Here is a 25,510-nt window from a genome sequence, read left to right as displayed (position 1 = left end):
CTCCAGCTTGGAGTGAATGTACTGAGACAAACTCATGTCTTCACCAAATAGTCACCACCATCTCTGTCTCTTCCTAGGGCTTCCAAGGCAGCGTTTGAGAAGACCTTAGCAAGAAACACCACGCAGTAGTGGCTGAAACATCTCACTCCAGGAAATGAAACAGTAACATGGCAGTACCTGTTTGAGAGGATTAAAACCCAAAAGACTCCATTTAGAAAGGGACAATGTCCAAGAAAGGGCGAAATAAGGGCGAGAAGCCCGAGGCACTCATTGTCGCCCTGCAAGCTGCCAACGAAGACCTCAGGACCAAACTCACAGACATTCAGATAGAACTGCATCAAGAGAAATCCAAGGTGAGTAGGAGCTGCCTGAGGTCACGACTCCAGCCAGCCCTGGCTGTCTCCATGTTCAGCAAACTCAGCAATTCCTTTGAGTCCTGAGCTTGATCCCTGCAGCCCAGAGACAACCACGCTAATATAAAATTACACCATTTAGATAACTGTTACTACGAAAATATTTCTGAACACAAACTAACAAATATTTCACTGTTTGACATTCTCTTTGATCACTGTAAAAAAAAAATCTAATTTTACACCAAACCTATTTCACTCTGTTCAATGAAAGTAATAAATGAGTTCGGAATCCATTTGAGGTTATTTCTACCTATTTCAGCTGAGTTGGCCTTTGATAAGCAACTCCAATGTGAAGTTCATAAGGGAAATATCTGTATTCCCATGAAGCAAAGAGAACACATCCTCACATTTCAAAGACATTAATTTGTGAATCAGAAGTTCTTGGTATTATATATTTTTCTCTATCCTAGGAAGCAGACTTGGGTGTCTCAGGGTCTCTATCTGTGATTCATCTTGCACACATCACACTTTAAGAGAATAACCTGGGAGAGTCCAATAGACTTTGAGGTTTCTGAAATTATAAGTCAATGATTTTGGTTAAGAAGGTAAGGTAGGGAACCCAGAATAGCTTCAGATGAGAGGGACTCAGTCTTGAGGATTAGTTAGTTGGTCCTTCCCTGTAGGATCTTTCCAGGTCTTGCCTCTTACCAGCACCCAGTTTGTTATGGTTTCACTTTGCCTTGGGCAAAATAACACTTGAAAGGAGGCAGGCTCCATTTAGTAAAGATGGAATGATGAATGACAGCTCTAGAAATACTTAGGAGAGAAAAACACCCACAATATTCCAAAGGAAACCCAGCCACTGCATGTATTCCACACATTTGATCCTTTTAAAACAGACAGTTCTCGAAAGACACCTAACCTGTCCTCTAGGTCCTGGCACAGCTTCCAGGTTGGCAGGCAGGTAGGTGTCATCCCCTCTTCTTCTGACAAGGCTCTGACAGTAGGCCTCTTAAATAAGAACTCGGTTGTCTCATCCCTTCTCTCAGGTACCCCTGTCTTTCTCCCTTCCCCTCACAGTTAGTTACAACCTCAATACAAGACTTAGAGCAAAGCCTCTCTGCATGTGAGCAGCAAAGGGAAGCAGAGGGCAAATGAATCATACAGCAATTTCATTATAGATAAATATGATTGTGTTTTCAAAGGCGCAGACTCTAGGGGAAAACATGATCAAAGCCAAGGTATGAATTTACACTCTCTGTTTAACCCCAAGGCTCTTATGAAAAAAATGACAATCCAGCTCCTGGGAGGGAATGGATAAAGCCTGGAAACCTTTGGGATGATGGGCCATTACTCATTTTCTCAGCAAAACACATAATGCTGTTGGCATTTACAGAAAATACCCAGTGTGCAGAGAATAGAGTTCATCATAAATGCTTTGGCTGATAATATAAATAGCTAGCTACAACAGACCCAATGTACACCATCCATCACACACTCCAACACATGCACTTCATCTCATCACAGAACCTCTTTTTATGTTTAGCACCTGACTGCCTCTGAGTAGGTCTTCAAGTCCCACTTTGCTCTTCTGTCCGGTGGGGCTGCAGAGGCACCTGCTCCATATGAGCGTGCTAGGGAGTGAAGATGTTTGTAGTTAGTCTCTGGCTTCTCCAGGGAATGTACTTTTTCTAGGAGCGAGGATACAGTTTCAGTGAGGAGTGGTGTGGGCAGAGTGACAAATGGGATGAAGGCATGGGAGCAGAGAAGAGGGTTCTGAGGTACAGGCTGCTGGTAGCCAGCCTGGGGAGCACAGCCTGGGGAGCACAGCCTGGGGAGCACAACCTGGGGAGCACAGCCTGGGGAGCACAACCTGGGGAGCACAGCCTGGGGAGCAATGACTCCAAACTGGAGCAGCCAAAGGAAGCAGGCATTCAGACTGCAGAGCCCTTGATGCCTGTCCTCATGGTCTTCACAGCCTGTTTAGGACAAAAGAAGCCTATGGTTACTATTCTGATTTCACTGGAGGCAGAAAATGAGCTTCAAACTGCTTATTTCATTTGCTTTCTGGAGGCAGCAAGTGGAGGCCTCAAAATAGGGATTCTATTCAGAAATATTAGAGATCAAGGTGGTGCTTGAACACTTGACCTCTGCCTTTCCCCCTTAGAAAACCAAACAACCTTCTCTATCCTCAATTCCCAGAGCCTCTGGTTCAAGGCTCAAACTTAGAGTGTAGTATTTTTCTTCCTTTCCACACCTCTGCTTCTGTTTTCAAGAGGACTGACTGAAAGAAGAAATTAGAGAAGGAAGAGAAGAGGGTCTGAGAGAGGAGTGAAGAGGGGACAGAGTGCTACCCCAGATTTTAAAAGGTTTTCCCATAAAATCAGCCTCTCAGCCCTTTTGTCTGAAAGTTCTTAGGCTCAGGTAACAGTCCCTGCTGGTTTACTGTGAAGCTACTCTCCAGGAACATGCAAAGCAGATTAATCCAAGCTTTAGCTTCTGATAACTTGACCCATCTTAATAACCTCACAGTCCTTTCCTTGCCTTTACATCTGCTGCTGCTTTTTTTAATCCTTGGTTTCTAAGAGTGCATTAAGACTCCAGTCACCTTCATGTTTATCTTGACAGGATTTCCATGGACGCTTTCAAGAGCCAGACTAGAATTACAGAAAGCACAGCGTGAGGCCTGCTTAAAGCAGTTATGGTGCGTCTTCCTTGTGTCCCAGTGGAATGTTTATCATAGGACATAAATTTTATAGTGATCTTTCCCTCCCATAGAATGTCTAGGACAGAATTTGAAATTTCATTTTCACAGCCTAGTTCAGTGTTCCTTGTCCTTCCCTTTCCACTGGTGTTCCTACTCCTTATGGCCATCTGTATCCTCAATATCTTCCAAGTCAAGACCTTATGTCACTGACACCAGGGAACTCAACACATCCCCAACAAAACCCAGAGTTTGCTTTGGACATTTCTTTCTGTTTGGAAATAGTTACTACACGATTTATGTAGTATAGTCACATTAGTCATACATTATATGTATTTGCATTTTTGTTGGTGGTGGCTTGATCAAACACTGTATAGTATATACCATATGTAACAATATTTTCAAAATGAACATGATATCTACTGTTGCTTAGTCACTTGCTTTTCATACATTGAGTCATCTTCTCCATAACCAGATGAGAATGAGATCATCAACCCACTATGCCAATAGGAAAAAGGCTGACAGAGGTAAAGGAGTTTACTGAAAGTTTGAGAGCAATCAGGCCTGGGCTCTAGGCCAGACTTGACTCTTGGCCACACTGGTAGAATTTGTGTTGTGCTTATAGAGGGATTATGTCTTCCTTTCTCCGCTGAAATACTGGGTATAAATACTATAGACACCACAGAGCTAACCTGCAAGCCAAATGTAATAATATGTACAATACCTATTTACAAAGGCATCAACTTAGAGTAAAACACATGGAAACGCCAGCAAGCCTATGGTTGAGCTTATCTTTGCAAAAACACCCACACTGTTCAAAGTGATATCATTTGCTACATAATTTTCACCATTTCAAAATATTATCATGTTCATATTTACATTTCTATTCAGCAATAGCTCTTTTGTGTTCTCATCTCAAGATTTATATTACAGTATTTAAATCTTCTGCCTTAATGCCTAAATTATATAAAAGTTTGGAAACAGACTTTACTACCCAACTGCAGTGGTTCTCAGTCTGTAGGGTGCGACCTTTTGGAGGTGGTAGGACCCTTTCACAAGGGTTTCCTACAACCATCAGAAATATCAGATGATTACATTATTATTTGAAAACTGTAGGAATATTACAGTTATGAAGTAGCAACAAAAATAATTTTATGGATGTGGGTCACCATGACGCAAGGAACTGTATTAAAGAGTCATAGCATAGGATATTTGAGAATCATTTTGTTATGGCCTCCTGAGTCTCCCAAATTGCATCTTTTAGCCCTCCCTCAAAGTGAAGCACTTTCCCAGATAAGTTTAAAGAGAAAACAAGTCATATCAAGAGATCCTGCAAATAATTGCCTTTTCCATGGCAACTGAAACAAATATGAATGTTTCTTTGTTTTGTGAATTCTCATGAGTGATTGACACCATGATCAGGATCTGTTTTTGTTAGCTTTCTCTTTGGGCTGGAATATAGTCTCCATACAGCTGTATTTTTTATAGTTTAACTTTTTGTTCTTTTAATCTCTCTCTCTGCTGATACACATGAAAGATTACTATTTATAATCTGAGAGAAGCAACACAATCAAGACAGAATCACCAGAAGATGCTCTGTTAGGTACTTCGAGAGTATTTGACATGAGTCGTTTAGGGTGTAATGTTTACTGTAATATCTAATACAATATTGCCTTAGATACCAAAGTGCATAACAGCTCAAGTTATTTTCTCATGTGTTTTTAAAATGGTCCTAGAAATAATTATTAAAGGTATCTTTCAAACACATTTTCTTAGATCCATGGTTCTCAACCTATGGGTTGTGACCTCTTTGGAGTGGAACTACTCTTTCCCAGGGTCACCTAAAACACAGATATTTACATTATGATCCATAATAGCTGCAGATTTACAGTTATGGAGTAGCAATAAAAATACATTTTGTGGTTGGGGTCATCATCACGTAAGGAACTGAATTAAAGGGTTGCAGCATCAGGAAAGTAGAGAACCTCTGTCTTAGATGGTGAACAGAAATTCAAATCCAAAATTCCTTACCTGGTGTCCACTCTCATTATAGCTCATCACTGTCCTATGAAGTGTTGTTACCCTTAGGACCTTGTGACCCCATAGCCAGGTTGTCATGATCTTTTTCCCAATGCCACTACTTTAATCACTTACTGCATAGACAGAGAAGGTCCAAGTTCCCATCACTCGAGCTAAGGGTACATTCCTAATGTCTTATATGGAAGCTAAACTGAGTTTCTAAATTTGGTGGGGAGCCCTTCCTCTAAAAATAAATGCATTATCTATAACAGGAATTAAGAAACCTTCCTACAAAGTGGAAGACACTAAATATCTTAGGGTTTGTGGGTCAGACAATCTCTGAAAGTACTCAATCACTGTAATGTGAAAACAGCCCCAAGCAATGAACAGTGGTAGTTGTATTCCAATAGATCTTTATTCAAAAAAAAAAGCAGAGCCAGATATATGAGCTGTAGTTTCCTCATCCCATAACTGGAAGTTACCATTTTCTGTTTACTCTGGGAAGATGAGAATGTAATCTACATTGTCAAGAACAGAGAAGCAGTCTTACCTGTTAGAGATGCTGTGTTTTGCTGCAGTGTCTTGCAAGGGTGCATGAGTGAATGCACAGTTACCCTGGTAACTCCCTGAGCCTATGTTCTCTAAACTGTATGACAGGACATATTATCCATGCCTCTGCTTATCGGGCTAGCCAGAAAACAATGGCATATGGTCTGTAATTGCACCTGTGCCTTCTTGCTCCTTTCTGTGCTGTGCCTGCAATACATGGATATACAATAGTAGTCTCCTAGGAGTTTCCAATCAGGGACAGGATAAGAGGAGATGCGATGAGAGAGAAGCATGCATAAAATCTGTTACATAAAGAAAAATGTACTAAGGACCAACAAAATGCGCTGAGAAGACAAAAAACAGTAGACACAGGCTTAATCCTAGGAAATCAGGATCACATATCAAGAAAGGATGGTAAGTAGCTGGGCCAGGAGGAATGTGAGAATCCCAAAGAGAGTCAAGAGGAGAGCCATCAGGGAAAAGAGACTGTTGGCAGACAGGTACAAATATAAACCATATGCAGAAAATAGCATATTCTCTCGTGTCTGGAGCAGGGGTGGAGGAGGGGAAGGAGGAACAAAGTCCTGCTCTACCTATATAGGATCCTGACTGGCAAGGCTGAAGTATAGGGATTCCGTTCTCAGTGTGGAGGGACCTCTGTGGCTTTGGAACAGTTATGACAGTAGTGCCAGGTCTGGGATTTACCAAGAGAGCATCACTAGCAGAGTGAAGAAAATCATTCTCTCTAAATGAACCAAAGAACTCAGAGCAACACTGACAAAAAGAAACAAAATGTGAACTGCAAATGAATACCAGATAGGAGACCTGTAATTAATTGTCTTGTGGCCAAATTTTTAGAAAGTGGAAGAGATCAATTCTTTTCCATGATAGTTTGTTTAACTTAACTCACACAAAAAAAAATACTGTCATTTCAATAAATGACAAAGGACTAACAAGAAACTGTCTTGTGATAAGTCATCAAAATCCAGACTGTACTTTACACACGGAGCTAATCTCATGCTTGTAATACTTCAAGTATTTAGTGTAGTGAGTATCCACCATGTTGGACATCAGGCTGAGGAGAGATCAGAAGACAGTCATTGGGACACACATGACTGCTGCTTCACCCTCTTAGAACCTCTTGGGTTCTTCACCCTCGTAGAACCACTGTGAGATTAACTCCTGTGCCTTTAAAAAGTATGTTCACCAAACACTACTTCACTTAGAAAATACAGTTATAGCTGAAGACAGGTAAGTTACTGAGGTAAGTAAAATCCTGCATACTATATTCTAGTTACAATGATTTTAAAAGAGACTTTAACACTTGTAGGTTGAAAAGCTCTCAAATTATTGGAAAAGGAAAATCACAATCAGAATATATTTTAAGGGAGAAGTTATTTTCAATAAACATTAAAATTATGTGTTATTATTAACACTTTCCAACTAGAGAAATGGCAGAGACTGTCACACAATAAAATAATGCTCCTGGGGCTTTCAAATTGTCTTCAGCTTTTCAATCTCTCTCTCTCTCTCTCTCTCTCTCTCTCTCTCTCTCTCTCTCTCTCTCTCTCTCTCTCTGTGTGTGTGTGTGTGTGTGTGTGTGTGTGTGTGTGTGTGTGTGTGTTTCCCTGTTCTACCAAGACAAAGAAACAGCAAGCTGACACAGGCAGGTTATAGGATGAACTGAGCAGAGGAGAAAATAGCACAGGATCACAGAGGGACCTCCTCATGGCACTGAGGTGGCCAGCTACCACTTCATAGCATTCTGTTATATCAGAGATTTACTAGGTCACATTTAAGTAGCACAGACTGAAAAGAATGAATACTGTCATTGGAAATGTAACAAAACTCAGGAGATTATTTTCAGCAGAATTCTTTAAAGGTGGAAAGATTAGAAAAAAATCTTATGAAATTGCTTGGAGTGCTTGGATTTGGGGGCAACAGGGTCAAACGAAAAGAGTGAGACTAAAAAGAGACCTGCAGCGTTTAGAAGCAACATGCCTAAATCCCTGTAATTAAAGAAGAACCCAACAGACTACCGAATTTAAGGATGCTATCTGTTCGGCTAACTAGTGGACTTGTATGTGGATATATGTAACAAATGGAGGAATGAAACATGGTTGCTATACAAAGAACAATAACGCCATGGCTATTTCAACTATCTCCATTCATTGTCTTCTCCATTAGCAGCAGTCTGTGCTACACCTGCACTCCTCCCTCCCAAATGAGAAAGAGGAGCATCATAAAATATTTTAGGCACCTTTTTGATGTATCAAGCTTGAAGCCATGCAGAGATGTCCACATTTATGGGTTTGGATGAAGCCAGGATTGTGCAGTTGGTAACTGTAGACATTTCTCTTATCAATGGGAGAACCACCCAGCAAAGCTTCACAGTTTTACTGGGTATACCAGATGCCTGGGGAGCTGTTAAAAGCACATTCTGATTTGTAGGTTCGGTGGGGAACTGGGATTCTGCAATTCTAACAAGCTTCCAGGTGTCTCTGGAGCTGCCAGTCTATGGACCACATACTGACTAAGAAGAGACCTCAGAATATCAAACATTTGTCTGAACAGGCTAAGATAAACATCTTAGATGTTTCTTCCTTTTACACACCATAGTCTCTGCTTTAAGGCCCGGGCTTTCCTTTCCTCTGCGCACACAGTAGCTTGTATTCCCCACCCCCTTTTTAATAAATAAGGTATTAAGAGATCATAGCAGCCTAAGCTGCAAAATCCTGCCTGGGAGCACGTGTTTTCTTTGAGGCTCATGCTTTTTCATCCTTTCACCTCTCTGCCTCTAGGTATCAAAGCTTGAAAGAGAGAAGACTCAAGAAGCAAAGAGGATTCGTGAGCTGGAGCAGCGCAAACACACAGTCCTAGTAACAGAGCTTAAAGCCAAGCTCCACGAGGAGAAGATGAAGGAGCTGCAGGCTGTGAGGGAGAATCTCATCAAGCAGCATGAGCAGGAAATGTCAAGGACAGTGAAGGTGCGAGATGGGGAGATCCAGAGACTCAAGTCTGCTCTGTGTGCTCTCCGGGATGGCAGCAGTGACAAAGTAAGGACAGCACTCACCATTGAGGCCCGGGAGGAGGCCCGGAAACAGTTTGATGCAGAGCGCCTGAAACTCCTGCAGGAAATTACAGACTTGAAAACTGCCAAGAAGCAGGTGGATGAGGCTCTGAGCAATATGATCCAAGCGGATAAAATTAAGGCTGGGGACCTTAGGAGTGAGCATCAGTCCCACCAGGAAGCCATCTCGAAGATCAAGTGGGAATCGGAACGGGATATCCGGAGGCTGGTTAGTACTAATGAGAGCAGGCCGACTTTGCCAGAGCTCTGTTGGGTGTTCTCTTGTCATTTACCATAAACAACACCGGTGCTTTGGCCAGCTGTGCTGTCCTAGCGAAAGGTTCATTGGTAGGTAGTTTAACAGAAATTGGAACTGTAAAATGTAAAAGATTTTAGAGTTTTCATTTTCATAGTATATTTCATAGTAACTGCATTCACGTGGGCGCACAGATATTCATGCAGCAACCTGTGTTCTTCGGTGGTCCGTGAAAAGACTAATTTACAAACCCTCCTAACCTTAGCTTGTTGCTGTGGGCTTCCCGGTTGTAAATTTCATTGGTATTTTACAGGACAAAGGGATGTTTCTACAATTTGTCTGAAAATGGCCACTGTTGAAAAACATCTTGAGTGATTCATCAGCGCAAACACGGAGCTTTAAAATCCCTGGTTATTTTAAAAATGGGTTCCTTACCCACAAATAAGCAAGGAATATTTATTATGAGCCATTCCTACTTTTTAATTTAATTTAATTTAATTTAATTTAATTTTTATTTATTCAGTTGGATGTCACTCAGAGGTAGCTTCTTGTTTATAGTTTTCTTTAGTTCAACCCACACAAAATTTTTTCTTTTAGCATGCAAAGCCAAAAGCGCTCTCTCTCTCTCTCTCTCTCTCTCTCTCTATATATATATATATATATATATATATATATATATATATATATCACAATGCTAAAATAAATAAATTAAATTAATCCATGGTCTAAAAGCTGTAGGACCCTAGGTTAACCTTGTTAATGAACTCAGAACAAAAATTTATATTCATCTACATGTGAAAGTTGACGGTTAGGTTAAATCTTTAGACCAGTGATTCTCAACCTGTGGGCGGAAACCCCCTTGGCAAACTTCTACCTCCAAAAATATTTCATAAATATAATTAATTAATAATTAATTTCATAAATAAAAATAATTCATAAGAGTAGCAAAATTACAGTTGTGAAATAGCAACAAAAATAGTTTTATAGTTGATGGTCACCACAGTATGAAAGACTGTATTCAAGGGTTGTAGCATTAGGAAGGTTGAGAACCATTATTTTAAAATGTATTTAATACTATATGTTTCTCTAAGCAGAATATCATTCAGGAAAATCCATCCTTTCCCTGTGTCTGCCAGTCTTCAGTAATTTCCTAGAAATTCTGTTTGTGCTTTGGATAATGTCTCTAGGATTTCCGCTTTAAGCTAAAAGTGGTTCCCATAGAAGATTTTACAAGTTAAGTCTGTGTCATATTCTTAGCAATGTGGTACAATGGGGCTGTAAAACTCCACCCCTGCTGCCCTTTCTGAGCAATTTAGCTTCAGTTGATTCTCCCACACTGTTTGACAATCGAGGCCAAATGCAGGACAGAAATAATGGTTTCTGCCCTGCTCTTGGTTTCTGAAATGACCATGGTTGATGAAGAAGGATTCGAGACTGTGAACTATGGAACAATCAGGTAGGTGAGTTACAAGAAACCTTTGAATACTGTTGCTTGCCTTTTAGTGTGAAATCGACAAATTAGTCCTAATTTCCTCCCCATTACTCCTTTCCAAGAACACTGCTGACATAGTCAGGAGATTCTCCCACGCAACCACATGAAATCTAAACCACCTGAACAGTGGCTCAAAACTTGGGTGCAAACAGAATAATGCAGGGAAATGTTTTATTAATGTATGTATCTCTGACTTCCCTTTCTCATTTTTTTTTGCTATCCTTTCTCTCACCATCACATGCACTTTTGGACCTGGGGGCGGGGGGGAAAGAAATGAGATCTGATCTTTGTAGAAAATCTTACCAAAAAAAAAAACCCTACAGTTCTTCTTATCTATGAACTAGACCACTGGTTAATTTTGCAGTATCCTGAGACTCAAATTACATGTTCATAACCACTGTATAATAGAGCCCACCTACATGGCTAGATATTCCACTGGGGACCACATTGGAAAATTCTGGAGGTATGTGGATGATCATAGAGCCAGTATATCACAGAGCCTGACAGATGGGTTCTGAAGAAGAAGGTAAAGTATCAAAATTTCATCACACACAAGGCAGGTCACAATGATGTAATGCTTAACCTTTCAGGTTCTGAGTCTCATCTGGTGCAGAGTGGTCATCAAACCTACTAAACAGGACATTAATAGAAAGTGAGATAACTTGTATAACCATGGGGTTGAAAATACTTCCAAGGATCAGATTTATACTGTAAAGGATTGTTTATAATATTAGAGGTGGTAAGGATGGCTCCATGGGGTGTTAATGAACTGATCTAGTATCTGTCATAACACAGAAAACATCACAAGTAGCCAGAAACATGCAGGTTATGTGCTGTATTAATCCACAAATAACTCTGTATATATCAACTCCTGTGTGTGCTCAGCTTAACCCTGGATTCAGACTGCTTTCAGGAGTAAGAAAATACAGCTGATATTCTCTTCCAACTCAACAGGAAACTATTTCCATCTTTAGTGGCTATCAGGTGATGTTATAGGATAGTGCGGACTTCAGTCCAGTAGTCTGCCAGTGTGGTCACGTAGCGTAGAGTCAGCAGCCAGGCACTGATGTGCAGAAAACAAGTAGCAGTGCAAACAGATGCTGTACTGCTCTCCTCATCTAAAGAGCACAGCAAGGAAACACACTAAGTGGGTGAGTCATTAAATACAAGAAAGGAGGAAGAATGACATTTATGCTAAATGTCTTTTCTTGTTTCTATTTTAACTATTCACATAGAATATAATGAAATGGACCAAAAAGGTTTTGCCTGGTGTCTATAATCTCTTCAAAAGTGCTTACATTCCTTTCATTTCTTGGGTGTCCCTCATCTAGGCACAACAAACTGGTTCCAGTCAATTGGAACTCTTATCCACTGACACATGATACCTGTGGCTTAAGTACAAAATTAATATATTTGATACACACCCAGGATTAGAATATATGAGTGTTGAAATCAATAACTATTTTCCACAGATATATGGGGAAATATTTTGAATATAATTACCAGGCATTTCTCTTTCCTATTCTAGTCACAGTGATGGTTTTCTGGCAATATGAGTGCTAAAGCTGGTTGTCTTGAGGTGTGGGTGGGAAAGGAAAGATCACACAACAGAACCACCTTCAGGGAGCCTCAGAATTGACACTTCCTAGAAAACAAGTAAACCACTGCTGGAAAGCCTGTTATTTTCTTCAGTTGCAAATGACTGGCTGATAATATCGATCAATATTAGGATCAAGAGTGAATACTAGTTTCCTGAAAGAGACAGTAATTGTTTGTCCTGAGAATCATCATAGTGGGATATTCTGAATCTATCTTTATTGAAGCTAATAATCCATTTTAAATTTACCCTTTGCTAGCCAACCCAGATCATTTCAAACACTGCATGTAAGGACGACACCCATTCAGGGTATGCCTTTTATTAGTCAGTGCTACTCCATATTATTTGTGAGTTCAGTACACTTGACAGATTCCCGAGGATTTTTTTTCTGCATCATCACAAGAAAGAGGCAGACTTCCCATGGTGAAAATGGGATTGGTTTCTAGCATAGTCACATTAAATGTCCTGGCTCTCATTTAATTCAGATGGATGAAATCAAAGCCAAGGACAGGATCATCTTTTCCCTGGAAAAGGAACTGGAGACTCAGACAGGCTATGTACAGAAACTCCAGCTGCAGAAGGAGGCTTTGGATGAGCAGCTCTTTCTTGTCAAGGAAGCAGAGTGTAACATGAGCAGTCCGAAGAGAGAGATTCCAGGAAGGGCAGGAGATGGCTCTGAACACTGCAGCAGCCCGGTAAGTCCCAATGAGTTGAGGTTAACAACTCCGGAGTCATCTTTTATTTAGCTCTCAAGTTCTGCTTTTCACTTACACTATTTTGCTATCTATAAGTACAAAGGAATCAATTCTACCTCGTACTATAAAAGCAGCATGTATCTTGGGAACAGGCTTTTCTAGACTCACAGACAACAAAGTAGGCTGTGCTTCATTAGCATACCACTTAAGAACTGCAGGTGTCTGAATCTTTCACAGAATTTCTCTAGCCTAGTGATATCTATCCAAAATTGAATCCATTACAAAAATTAAGAGTTAAAGGAAGATACTGGCCTGTTGGCAAGGCTGGTAATTTTCCCGTATGTGAACAACTGGATTAGAAATTGACAAAGACCGTTATCATCTTCAGAGATTGAAATGCATGCCTGTAAGAAAAAAAAAAAGACTGAATTGTCTATAGCCATAGAATGAAAGCTTCTAGTTTAATGAACCCACCCCTTATTTTACCAGATTGTCTTAGTTTCACATGAGAAATTATTTTCAGATGTATGCTGAGATATATAAGCTTGCACGCAGTAGGCTATCAAATGATTTTGCTGCAAAAAAAAAGAAAGAAAAGAAAACATGTGATTTACGAACAAAACTGAATTCCGAAGTGTGAGTAATTCATGAATTGGTTTTCAGAGGACACACATACTCCCACACTCAAGCACATATACAGGAAGACACACACATATACACACACACACACACACATATACACACATACACATCCTTGTAGGCGGTAGGAAGTATATATTAATCTAGGATGTAGCACATGAAAAGTTTAGGTCTTTTACTAATACCTACATGTGATCTATCATGATTACCTTACCTCCAAAATGGACTTTGGATTTAGACTCCTTGGTTCAAATTCATTAGTTTAGTTTCCTTATACAAACCATTTCCCCATTTAGTATCCTTATATGTAAGATGGAAGTCGTGGTGATTTCTTCAAGATGGTCTACCTGTTACAAAACACAATTTAGAGAGTGTAGAATATTGTATTTGGTCCATAGTTAGCCCTCATGGCTCTGACTACAACTATCCACTACAAGATCTAGGCTGACGTAGAACCACTGTCAATTTGGCCAGTTCTGTTGAACCCTCTAGGCTATGATGACTCCAGGGGTGTGAAACTGCACCACCAACACAACAGCGAGCCACTGTCAAAATGAAAAATAATAATAGAATCCCAAGCATGTAATCAGAGTAGGCCTATAGCACAGAATTAGTGGTAACTGCTATGTGTAAGGTGATTCATAACAATTGGTTATATTGTGTATAATATTTTATTCTGATTTATTTTGTATACCCTGCCTTTTTCACATGAAGGTAATATGCTTCCTCACAATGACCTTTTCTCAAGTAAGTATACAGAAGTTCACAAAGCACATGTTTAGTTCCTAATCTGTCCCCTTTGTGGCTAAGTATAATAGCAGGCAAATGTCTGTGTCAAAGGACGCAATGAACACTTACGACATGAGGATATTCTCTGAACTTCACACTGTGCCTTGGTCACATGACAAGCAGTTCTGATAACCTGCTTCAACCTTCTGTCACTCTGTCCATGCCACGAGGCTGGACTCCAGGGTCTGTCTATCTGCCACATGGAATTCATTTGTGGTTTTAGCCAGCTGTGGAGTAAATATTGAGAGAAAAAGCTAACTCGTCTTCTCTTAGTAAAAGACCATTTATCTTCATGGGCCAAACTGGAAGAAAGGAGCCTGTTACTTTTACTAATGGTAGTACAGAGATACTCATTTTAGTTCTCATGTGTAGGATTTGCGAAGAAATCAAAAGAGAATAGCTGAATTGAATGCCACGATACGAAAGTTAGAAGACAGGAACACCTTGCTCGGAGATGAGCGAAACGAGCTGGTGAGTTGCACTCAAACTGTTTTTATTACATGCCTTGTTAGATGTTATGCGCTAAAGTATGCCTTGTGTTGTGTAGTTTATCATAAGAGAAAAGCACGCAGGTAATAAAGGTACAGAATAATAAATACTCACAAAGAGGCTGCCCCACATGACTCCAGATGAGTAAGTGCTTTTTTTTTCTTTCCTTTTTAAATATTTGTTTATTTTATATATGTGAATACACTCTCTTCAGACACACCAGAAGAGGGCATTGGATCCCATTTCAGAGGGTTGTGAGCTGCCAAGTTGTTGCTGAGGACTGAATTCAGGACCTTTAGAAGGCAGTCAGTGCTCTTAACCCCACTGAGCCAGCACCCTGCTTTACTTTCTTATTAATTACTGCATTTTAAAAATGGCCATTTTGATATACTACCCTGTGGCTTATATTTTAATGGAATTGTTTATTAAACATGATTTGATCCTGTTGGGTTATGGTGGGGGTCCAGTGTCTACCCCATCACAGGACTAGGGCCACTGCTGGAGAGGCATGACACTGGAAGTTTGACTGCACTCATCCTATGCCAGTGCTGGGAGGGTGTCTGGCTGTGAGAAGCTGCTGCTACAGGGGACATAGTTCCAGGGGTGGGGGAGCACAGTCTGCAAATGCAGAGAGGTCTTCTGAGGGAGATTAGATGGCTCTGTATCCAAAGGCCTGTTCCATTGTTCCCCACGACAGATCCCAATGAAAGAAATAGTCCATGGTTTTAAGATGTTTATTATCATGGCGGAAAGTACACGTTTTCTCAGGGAGGGCCTGAGGTTAAACATCGTTTTTTTCAGGGAGGAGGGTCTGGGAAGGAAAGCTTAATTGGCTAAGCCCTTCTGGCCTTTAGGTACCTCATTAATATAGAGATCTGTCTTGACTTCTGATCACTCCTTCTACCTGTGGAGGGGCTAGTAGGGGCATTGCCCTTATGTGGCTGAAAAACACAAATCTATAGAGGCGTGCAGCCTCCTGTTAGGATCCTAAAGTCTGGGAGCATGGCAAAACACCTGACATCCTTTAGGGGTCAACTGTGGTCCCTCAAGGTCACCTGGGGCCCCTTAGGATCACCTGGGATCTCTGGGGGTTTCTACCCTGTGCTCAACCAGAAACCAGGCTGCCTTTCAAGGTCCTACATGATTCTTTCCTTTATTTGGGGCCATCATTTTTCCCTAGAGTTGAGTTATCATTTCCTCTCATAAGCTATGAGCATTATAATGTATTGCTTTTTCATCCTATTTTTTAAAACCGTATTATGAAATTTCTTCTAAAAACTGTGTGGCTCAATTTGCAAACGTTGTTTGTTTTTTTAACTTCTGTCACTAGTTACTCCATTTTGAAACATTGTATCCCCTTGTGCTTATTACGATTTTCTTTAACATAGACTCACTGTCTTCATTTGCTTTCTACTGCTATGGAAAAAAAAAAGCAAGACCAAAAGAAATTTGAAGAGGAAAGGGATTTATTTGACTTACATGTTCTGATCACAGTCCATCATGAAGGGAAGTCAGGGCAGGAATTGAAGCAGGAACCACAGAAAAATGGTGCCAACTGGCCTGCTGATCCTAGTTTGCTCAGTTTGCTTTTATACATCCCAGGACCATTCACTAGGACGTAGTACTACCCACAGTGGCCTGGGCCCTTTCACATAAATTATTCATCAAGAAGATGCCTCACAGGCTTGCCTACAGGCCAATATCCAGAACACATTTTCTCAACTGAAGTTCCCTCTCTCAGGTGACCCTAGTTTCTGTCAAGGTGACAAAAATCAAATCATGACAGTGGCTTTTAGAAATATCTCAGACTCATATTCTCAGGAAAGAAAGCAGTGCTCCACAATCTTTAGTTATAGCTTCCTTCAAATTTGCTGCCCTGTTTTACATTTTCTATGTCTCTAATATTTTGTCTACTTATTCTCTCAGCAAACTTTTCCATGTCTCTTCTTTGCTTTGCCCATTTTTCCTCATACTTATTTTAAGTAATGTTACTTGATGGGTATAAATTAATATTTGTTAATGGTTTTGGAATATCAACTCTTTTATATTATAAAACACATTCTCTCCTTAACCTCAGGTCTACCTGTTGTGAGTTAAACTATAGCAGGTGGCTTTACTGTTCACATGAATCTCTGTTTGTTAGTATATATGCGTACATATATGCATGGCTGATAATATGTGTAATTTCAGTCTCTGTTACATACTAAGGCCTGTCTTTCTGAAGAAGCATTTTTTTGGATGCCTCAGAACTGTCATGATTGCATGCTGTGCTAAAATTGGACAGTTCTTTCTTCTCATGCTCATTTAAATTTTCTATGAATAGTGTACACCGGGTAGACTTGAATATTTAAAATACAGGTCATTAACCTCCATAAGAGGCAAAGGTTGGAATAATAAACCCATTGAACAGTCTGTCTTTATATGTACTTAAAATTTAATATTAATGATTCAGTTATCAATGCTCAAAAATTATGAGATGCTCCAGATTATTTATGAAAAATAAAGCCAATATGTTTGTGTTCATTATAAAACTGGAGTTTTCAAATTCAGATTAGGATGGAACTGAGGAAATGCCAAGAGCCATAAATGGAGGGGTTTGTTGTTGTTGTTGTTGTTTGTTTGTTTGTTTTGTTGTTGTTGTTGTTGTTGTTGTTGTTAAGTATAGGTAACTTTCTCCTTCCTCAGTATCTCCCCAATTCATAGATTTCCATATAAAGGAACTCACTATGTTTGAGATCCTCTGAGATCCTTCTTCTTTGTGATAAGAAAAGAATAAACTAATAGTTAAAAATTCAACATGGAAACCAAACAGAAGAGTTTTGAAAATGAAAGGTTTACAAGGCAACATTCAGACATTTAGCCTCGTACTTCTAAACTAAAGTCAGTTTGAGCAACATGTAGTCATCTCAGCTGACAGGATATTAGTGTCATTAGCAGGCAGAGGGCATGGATACTGCTAAACATCCTATGAAATATAACTGTCCCTGTGACAATAGAAAAACGTAAGCTATCTTACTTACTGAGCGTGAGATTTCAGCAAGACCTTTTAATGGAGGTAATGTAGTTGGAGAGAATAAGGCTTGGAACCAGGTTCTGGTGATCATGCAGTTTAAATGGTCTTCTGTATATTCCTGAGCCAATGAGAGGTCTTTCCTGAACCATGCAGTCAGTTTGTTCACGCATGGCAGAAGGAAGTGGGGAAAGTAAAAGGGAGCAATAGAACTTCACTTCTCGACACTTCAACCAACAACATCTGTGGCACCTCTGTTAAGGTACCAGATAAGGCAGGATGTGAGGACTATGATGAAGGCCAAGTGTTCTGTCTGGTTCATGGCCTCTAATCACAGCACTGGGAAGGCAGAAACAAGGGGAATCCTGTTTGTTCCATTCTAGTTAGGTCTACATGGTGAAAGTTCAGAGTCTACTAGCTCTACATAGCACAGTCCCACGAAGAGGAAAGGAGGGAGGGAGGAAGGGAAGAAGAGAGGCAGGCAGGCAAAAATAACATTCATGAGACAAAACTAGAAAAGATTGACCCATTAATGGAGGAGAAGAATGTAGTAGTCATTCCTGAGACACACGGGGTGACTGCTGGGCTGTTTTTCTTCTTTCACACTTGACTTCTCTTGCCCTACTTCCCTCAAGATAGGAGAAACAAGTTATAATTTGTTTATATCCAGTTAAAACGCGTGCGGGAAACCGAAAAACAATGCAAACCTCTCCTGGAAAGGAACAAGTGCCTAGCCAAGAGAAACGATGAACTGATGGTGTCTTTGCAACGCATGGAAGAGAAACTAAAAGCAGTAACAAAGGAAAATTCAGAGATGGTGAGTAGCACAGACTCTACAAAACCTGCTGCTTCCTTTCCTGGGTTGCTCCTGACCTAGTGGTTTTTCCTGAGGTTGATTTTTTTATATAATACTTGTATTTTCCCTTGAGTAAGCAAGGGAAAGAAGAAAGCAAGAGAAGATCCTGCCTCCAAACTTATGGGGCTTCTAACCTTGCAGAACTGAAGGAGCTCTTCCAGGAATGCACTTATTCTTCAGATACTGGGAAACCGAGAAGCAAAGCCTCGGTGTGGTTCCTCAGCCACAGAAATATGGACCAAGGTCATGCCTGCCTTCTAATTTTTTTAACAGTTGGGAAATCAATATCATAGCTTGTATTGTGTATGAATGACTGATATGATAGTACATTCCTGAAAAGGCTTCCAAGATAGCTTTAGAAATCTCCAGAACATTGCCAAGGACTTCAGTGGATTATAAAAGATAAAATGTACTTGACAATTTTAGTTCATGGATGTAAAAGTGTGTCATCTACTGGGAAAATATTCAAATCAACTGGACCCCAATTTCTACAAATATATCAATGACTAAATTTTGGGATTTTTAAAAAAAGTTTCTACTTGTAATTTCTTTTTCTCCAATTTAGAGAGAAAAAATAACGTCTCACCCACCATTGAAGAAACTGAAGTCTCTGAATGACCTTGACCAAGCTAATGAAGAACAAGAGACGGAGTTCCTAAAACTGCAGGTCATTGAGCAGCAGAACATCATTGATGAGCTCACAAGGGTAGGTGAACTCTCTGTAAACGCCTAGCTGTTCTCAAGGATGGGTAGCCAACAACTAACACATAAGGAAGAAGCACACAATAATCATGGATTAACTCCAAATGCCCAGACTGATATGCTCAGTATGTAATTATGTACAAGAAACTATCTCAAAATGTCTTACATTATGCTGATTGATATTCCAATTATAAACATTTGCCAAATAGTTTGAAAGCATAAGTTGTACTAAAGGAATTTTCAAATGCCCATTTATGGATGTATACAGGGTAGGTAGGTGTATTTTTTAATTGTCTACTGGGATCAGGTTTCTGAAGCTCATCAATTCTTTTTTTTTTTTTTTTGCCTAGAAAAACAGGAACATGTCTTGTATGTCTTGTTTCTGGCACCTAATTAGTGTACAGCACATAGATACAACCTGTTCACAGCTTTGTGAGTAAAGAGCATCATCATAGGTATATAACAAAGCAGGAATTCCCATCTACACTTTCTGATTGATGGATACTTCAGTACCTGCTGACTACGTTATTGCTGCTACACCATTTGAATCTGGTTGAAGTTCCCATTAGCAGTGTGGGGGAGAGAGACCTCCTGAACCTTCAGACTGTCTTCTTCCCCTCCCTGTCTTTATTCTGAGAGTGGCATTTTTGTTTCCTCTTCTTTCAAGAATAAGCCAAAGCTTGTATGTAGACTTGAACTAATCATGGGAGCATGACGTGCTCTTAGACAACAGTCTCCAGAGTAGATAAACAAGATGATTCGCTGCCACTGCCAGCAAAATATGGCACTTCTGTTTTTAATTAATTAATACTCATCCTTTAAAAACTGCCCATTTTCATGTATGCTATAATTAAGATTAAGAAAGTTACCTAAATATATGATATGTAAACTTTAAAAGTTTCAGCTATATTAAGAAGGCATGATCAAAATATTTTATATATAAAGGCAAAAGATAAAGTTAAATGTCAATGTTTTGAGCCATTACATTGTCAATATTCAATGTAATGTGAAACCTGAGTCCTTGTTCCCACCTTGATATCTCCTAAGTCTCATGTACCCTGTGGTCTAGGAATATACCTAATTTTGAACAGCCTCCAATTAAGCTATAAGTTTTTCATTGATTGGAGAGTTCCATATAGTTGAAATTTGCAGTAAATACGTGTTGTACTTGATGATTAAATCCCAAGTTGTCCAAGTATCTGTACACACAGCGTCTGTGTCACGAAGTTCATTGCTGCTGGTAGGTATTCACTAAGTTTCTCAAAAAAAAAAAAAAAAAACAGGGCCATTTCTCCCAAAGTAAACAGAAACAAAACTAGATGACTCCCAGCAAGTAAACACTCTGCCTCCTGCTCATCCTTACAGCAGCAGCTTTGAAACAAGGTTCCAAAAATAGTCAAGAGACACCTGTCTATGCTAGGAAATGACAAAATGTAAACAAAAATGTGCATTTTAGTGAGAAATAATATTTTCACCTCACAAATGAAAATTAATTTTGCATATTGGGAAGCATAACAACTATTCTTTGTGGGACTCAGTTTTCAATGTTATTTGTTTTCAAGTATAAAATGAAGGAACAAAGTGTAATTTCTGATTTGACAGCAGGAAAAATATAATACACATACTCTGAAAATATTGGCAATTCATATTTTACAGAAGTCACCAAATTTCATAAAATAAAATCATACTTCAGATAAAAATATATAATCCTTCAAGGGAAAACAACTGTCTCTTTAAAAAACAAAACAAGGGTCTGCAGAGGTAGCTCAGCCCTCGAGCTCAGTTTTCTGCACTCACCACCAGAGGCTCGCTTGGATCTAATGCCCTCTTCTGTGGGCATTTCCTCTGTAGTCAGAAGATAGTGTCAACAGAACTGTTGGGAAATATTTGACAACTTCCGTTCTGAAAAGGCCTCATCTGTTTTCTAGGATCGAGAAAAACTCATCCGTAGGAGAAAGCACAGGAGAAGCTCGAAACCAATCAAGGTAATAAGGGAACTGTTATCAGAATACCACAAAGAGCCAGGAAAGGGAGGCACGCTAAGAAACCTTTCTGCAAAGATGTGATAAATCATGCTCTTGAACTGCAGTATACCATAAAGACTACTTGTTGGAAGAAAAGTCGCTGGTCATTTCTCCATCTAGAAATGGCTGTGATGTTATGTCCTAACCTGAAAGCCTATGACTTCCTCTAATCAGTGGGCTTAAGGTTAAAAGGTTTTGACAAGTGGGTATGTTACACGCTGAGAATTACTAAGCCATATACGTGATCAATATCTAACATTGACTCATATCAGCTTCCAATATCTGTCCTGTAATTGATTAAATATTATCACTAGGAAATAATTGATAATGACATTCTCAGTCCATCATTACGTGTATAGGTTCTAATAAACAGAATCCTCATTGTTTTGATGTTTGTGCTTGCCTTTTACTTGGTTTGGATGTGGGATTAGATGACCAGAGTTAAGACCCTATGACCTGCTTGACATGAATGCCTCCATTTTCAAAGCCCCTTCGGCAGATTTTAAATACTGAAAAGAATAAGATGTGTTAAGTCACGATGGCATAGAATGTAGAGTGGCTTTAAGAAGCCAGCCAAATATCCATACATTTGCCTTGGATAAGTCAGAAGTAAGACAACATGGGCAAGGGATGAATTGGTACTGCCTACCTGCCTAGAGTTTGTATTTCACCAAAGAAGCCTTAAAGGGCCCATGACCTCAATGTTCATCTCTATCTGCCCTAGTGAATGGATTTTGAATACAGCATCATTCATGAATTTTCATCATATTAGTAAATATAAACCTTCTCTCCGCTTAGAGGCCTGTTTTAGATCCATTCATTGGCTATGACGAGGACTCCATGGACTCAGAAACATCATCCATGACCTCCTTTAGAACAGACCGGACACCTGCTACCCCTGATGATGACTTGGATGAAGTAAGTTTTGCCTTTTCTCTGCTCCTGCATGATATTTTCACCAAATCTTCTCTCTAAGGGGAAGGAAAATCACAAAGTGATCCTTTAACACTGGCCAACCTTAAGATCATACTTCACTTTGATAATCGTGAAAATAAGCATCATCTATGTCATACAATCTCTTTAGGGACTTTTCAAACTTCAGTTTGGCTCTATAATTGGATTATACATCTCAACAGAAAAAGGAAAGCAAGCTCAGGAGGTGTCTGGATTCAGTCTGAGGCAGGGTTAGAGTTCATGTTTGTGGGGGAAAAAACGTGCAGGGAGCCTGCTCCAGCAGGCGGGCAGTCAGAGTCCCGGAGGCTTTCTCCATAAGGAGAAAGTCTGAAGTTTCAAAGGCTGGAAGCTTTGGCGGCAGGCCCCAGAAGACACATGGAGTCCGTGGATTTAAGAAATTTATTGTTCATGGCGTGATAGTTGGATTTGGATGTGCGTGTCCCCCTCCCACAAAAAGCCAGGGGGAGCTGGCTTAAATAGGGGAGGGGAAGAGGGAGTGGGAAAAGGAATGACTTAATTAGCTACGCCCCCTGGCCTTTAGATATTCCATGAATATGGAAATCTCTGTTAGTCATGCCCTCTACCTGGATGGTGATGCAAAACCTCTCTGGGAGGAGTTATTATGAGCCAAATGTGTCTGTAAGGTGCAGGTTAATGGAGATATAGGCCACATCTGGGGGTGTGGAATCCAGGAGCGTGGGGAGATGCATGCCATCCCTGACAGGCCATGTCCCTGTTGGGTCCCTGGCTATCTCAAACCCAGTGCTCTACCAGGGAGAACAAACCATCCCTTTGCAGCCCCACACATGTTCTGTGATCCACTTTCATCAGAATGATCCTGTAGGTTCAGTTGTACTGAACACAACTACGAAGTCAGGGTTAGGTGCATGAGTCTTCTCAGTTCATACTCACTGTCTTTATAGGCAGGGTTCCATGTAATGCTAGCAGACCTTGGGTTCCTTAAACAACTGCAGGTGACCATAACTTCTGATCCTCCTGCCTCTACCTCCCAAGTTCTGGGATTACAGGTGACCTTAATGTTTAAAATATCTATATCTGTATCTATCTCTATCGCTATCTCTTTCTCTGTCTCTATCATATATATATATATGATATATATGACATATATATATATATATATATATATGTTTTCTCTCTCTCTGTGTGTGTGTGTGTGTGTGTGTGTGAGTGTGTGTGAGTGTGTGTGAGTGTGTGTGTGTGTGTGTGTGTTTGTAATGCTGGAAAATAAGCACTATACATGCTAGGCAAGCACTTCACCAACTAAATTTTATCCCCGGCCCCTCATGCTACATTTTTGACCAAATTCTCTGGTAATGATTAAATTATGTCCCAAATCTAAGTTCTAAAGCTGAAAGGGGTTTTATTATTTATAATCATAAACTAATGATCTATTTGTTTATATAAATGCATGGAAAGAAATGAGAATAAAGGTTTAAGTATCCTTGCCTCAAATTTACATCCAAACTTTGATAGTGTCTTTTTGTTTGAATCTAAAATTGAGTATTATTCAAGGCCAAATTGAAAGTAATTACTAATGTAAAAAATAAAGGTTTCTTTCATTAAAATAATGTCCTACATATTTTTCCAAAATATATATTCAACATATTCTGAATTTACATTCTTACAAACAAAATCAAATAAATCATAACTTCTTTACACAAGTGGGCAAATGTCACTTTTCATGCAGAATACAGGATGCAGACATAACAGTTAATTTTGGAATTTTTGTGTTTTAAACCCCTAGAGTCTAGCTGCTGAAGAATCTGAGCTACGATTTCGACAATTAACAAAAGAATACCAAGCTCTCCAAAGAGCATATGCCCTCTTGCAGGAACAGACTGGAGGCATCATAGATGCTGAAAGAGAAGCCAAGGTGAGTGTGGGCCTGAAGAGGTCTGGAATTAACATACAGAGGTTGCATCACAAAAGCACTGTGGCCGTTGGAATATCAGCAGCACAGATTTCTTTATGCAGTTTTGTCCTCTGTGGCTTTTGAACAGTTTTCTTGTTTAATTTAACAATCTTCAGATCTAAACGCATAAAAACCAGCACGGATCAATTGTTTTTTTCCCCCTTTTAAAAATAGTTGAATATGTCATTTTTATTTTTACTATGTGAAAACTTACATTTTCTCTCTGAGTTAATCCATATTGGATTCTGATGATATATTTTTTAAGTTCCTTGCTTAAAAATAATAATTATTTTATTTTTCAAAAATAATGATTATTCATTTTCTATTCTGAATTAACAAGTGCAAAAGATTGCATATATAATTCACTAAGCATTTCACAGACAATATTTTAATGAATCTTTATGTCAGCTCCCTTAAGCAGATGCTTTATAAAAGGATTTAAGAGTCAGAGAGATTAATGAACTTTCCCTAGTTACAAATTCAAGTTCTTTGTAGAATATTATAACTGTCCCTCATAAGCCTTTCTTGAAAAGAAGGAAAATCAAAGAATGGATGAGCAGAAGGAAGAAAGGCAGGAAGGAATGGAAAAAGGAAGGAGGGAAAGAAGGAAGGAAAGGAAAGAAAAAATGAGGGAAGGAAGGAAATTAGGGAAGGAAGGAAGGAAGGAAGGAAGGAAGGAAGGAAGGAAGGAAGGAAAGAAGGAAGGAAGGAAGGGAAAGAAGGAATGATGGATGGAAGGAAAGAAGGGAAGGAAGGAAAGAAGGAAAGAGAGAGGGAAGAAAGGAAGAAAGGGAAGGATGGAAGGAGGGCGAGAAGAAAGGAAGGAAGTGAAAGAAGGAAGAAAGGGAAGGAAGGGAGAGAAGGAAGGATGTGTATTTGTTTATGCAATCAGTCACTCCTCCCTGTGTTTCACATTTGTCACTGAGAGTGCTAAAAAGTTCTACGACTATGATTTTTCTCCTAGTTCCAGAAGAAGAAATGATAGCATAGAAGTTAAATACACACAATGAGGTTAAATTATTTGCTTGCACTCTAATGCTAGCACTTGGACCCAGCCCTCAAACTGCAGAGTCAGAACCACTGAAAGACCCTGCCTTGTGACCTTTAGCAAGAGACCAGAAGGAGCATGTCTCTGCACTTGTGTTGCCCCACTTTTTCTTTTGAAGGAATTACATTGTGCTAGGAGATTCCATGGCAACTAGTAGTAGTAGTTTAGAAGGTAGATAGGTATTACAAGTCTCTGTTTTTAAAGTAGTAGCATGCATGCACGCGGGCGCGCACACACACACACAAAAAAAGATATGTTTAAAACTATACTGTGATTTGGGACAGGACATGCACCATCAGAAAGAAATGTTCTCCTATACTCATATGTTTGC

General features: G+C 39.6%; 1 protein-coding gene across 3 annotated transcripts in view; it reads left to right on the top strand.

The window, feature by feature from the left end:
• Positions 1-25,510, top strand: part of Jakmip2 (janus kinase and microtubule interacting protein 2) — a 151,880-nt gene that overhangs the window by 94,026 nt on the left and 32,344 nt on the right. For 2 of the 3 annotated variants that reach the window (XM_028777175.1, XM_028777172.1), the window contains exons 1-9: positions 225-353; positions 8,427-8,924; positions 12,526-12,735; positions 14,536-14,634; positions 18,333-18,479; positions 19,084-19,224; positions 21,149-21,205; positions 22,043-22,162; positions 23,964-24,092. In XM_028777175.1, coding sequence (XP_028633008.1) covers positions 225-353; positions 8,427-8,924; positions 12,526-12,735; positions 14,536-14,634; positions 18,333-18,479; positions 19,084-19,224; positions 21,149-21,205; positions 22,043-22,162; positions 23,964-24,092 — 1,530 coding nt within the window. Of the gene's footprint in view, positions 1-77; positions 354-8,426; positions 8,925-12,525; positions 12,736-14,535; positions 14,635-18,332; positions 18,480-19,083; positions 19,225-21,148; positions 21,206-22,042; positions 22,163-23,963; positions 24,093-25,510 lie in introns of those variants that run through there. The other variant, XM_028777173.1, reaches the window with a different exon arrangement.

This window comes from Grammomys surdaster, unplaced genomic scaffold (assembly GCF_004785775.1).
Source record: "Grammomys surdaster isolate TR1022 unplaced genomic scaffold, NIH_TR_1.0 278, whole genome shotgun sequence".
Taxonomy (NCBI): Eukaryota; Metazoa; Chordata; class Mammalia; order Rodentia; family Muridae; genus Grammomys; species Grammomys surdaster.
Note: the sequence above shows the minus strand (reverse complement) of the source record. Positions and strands in the feature narration are given on the sequence as shown.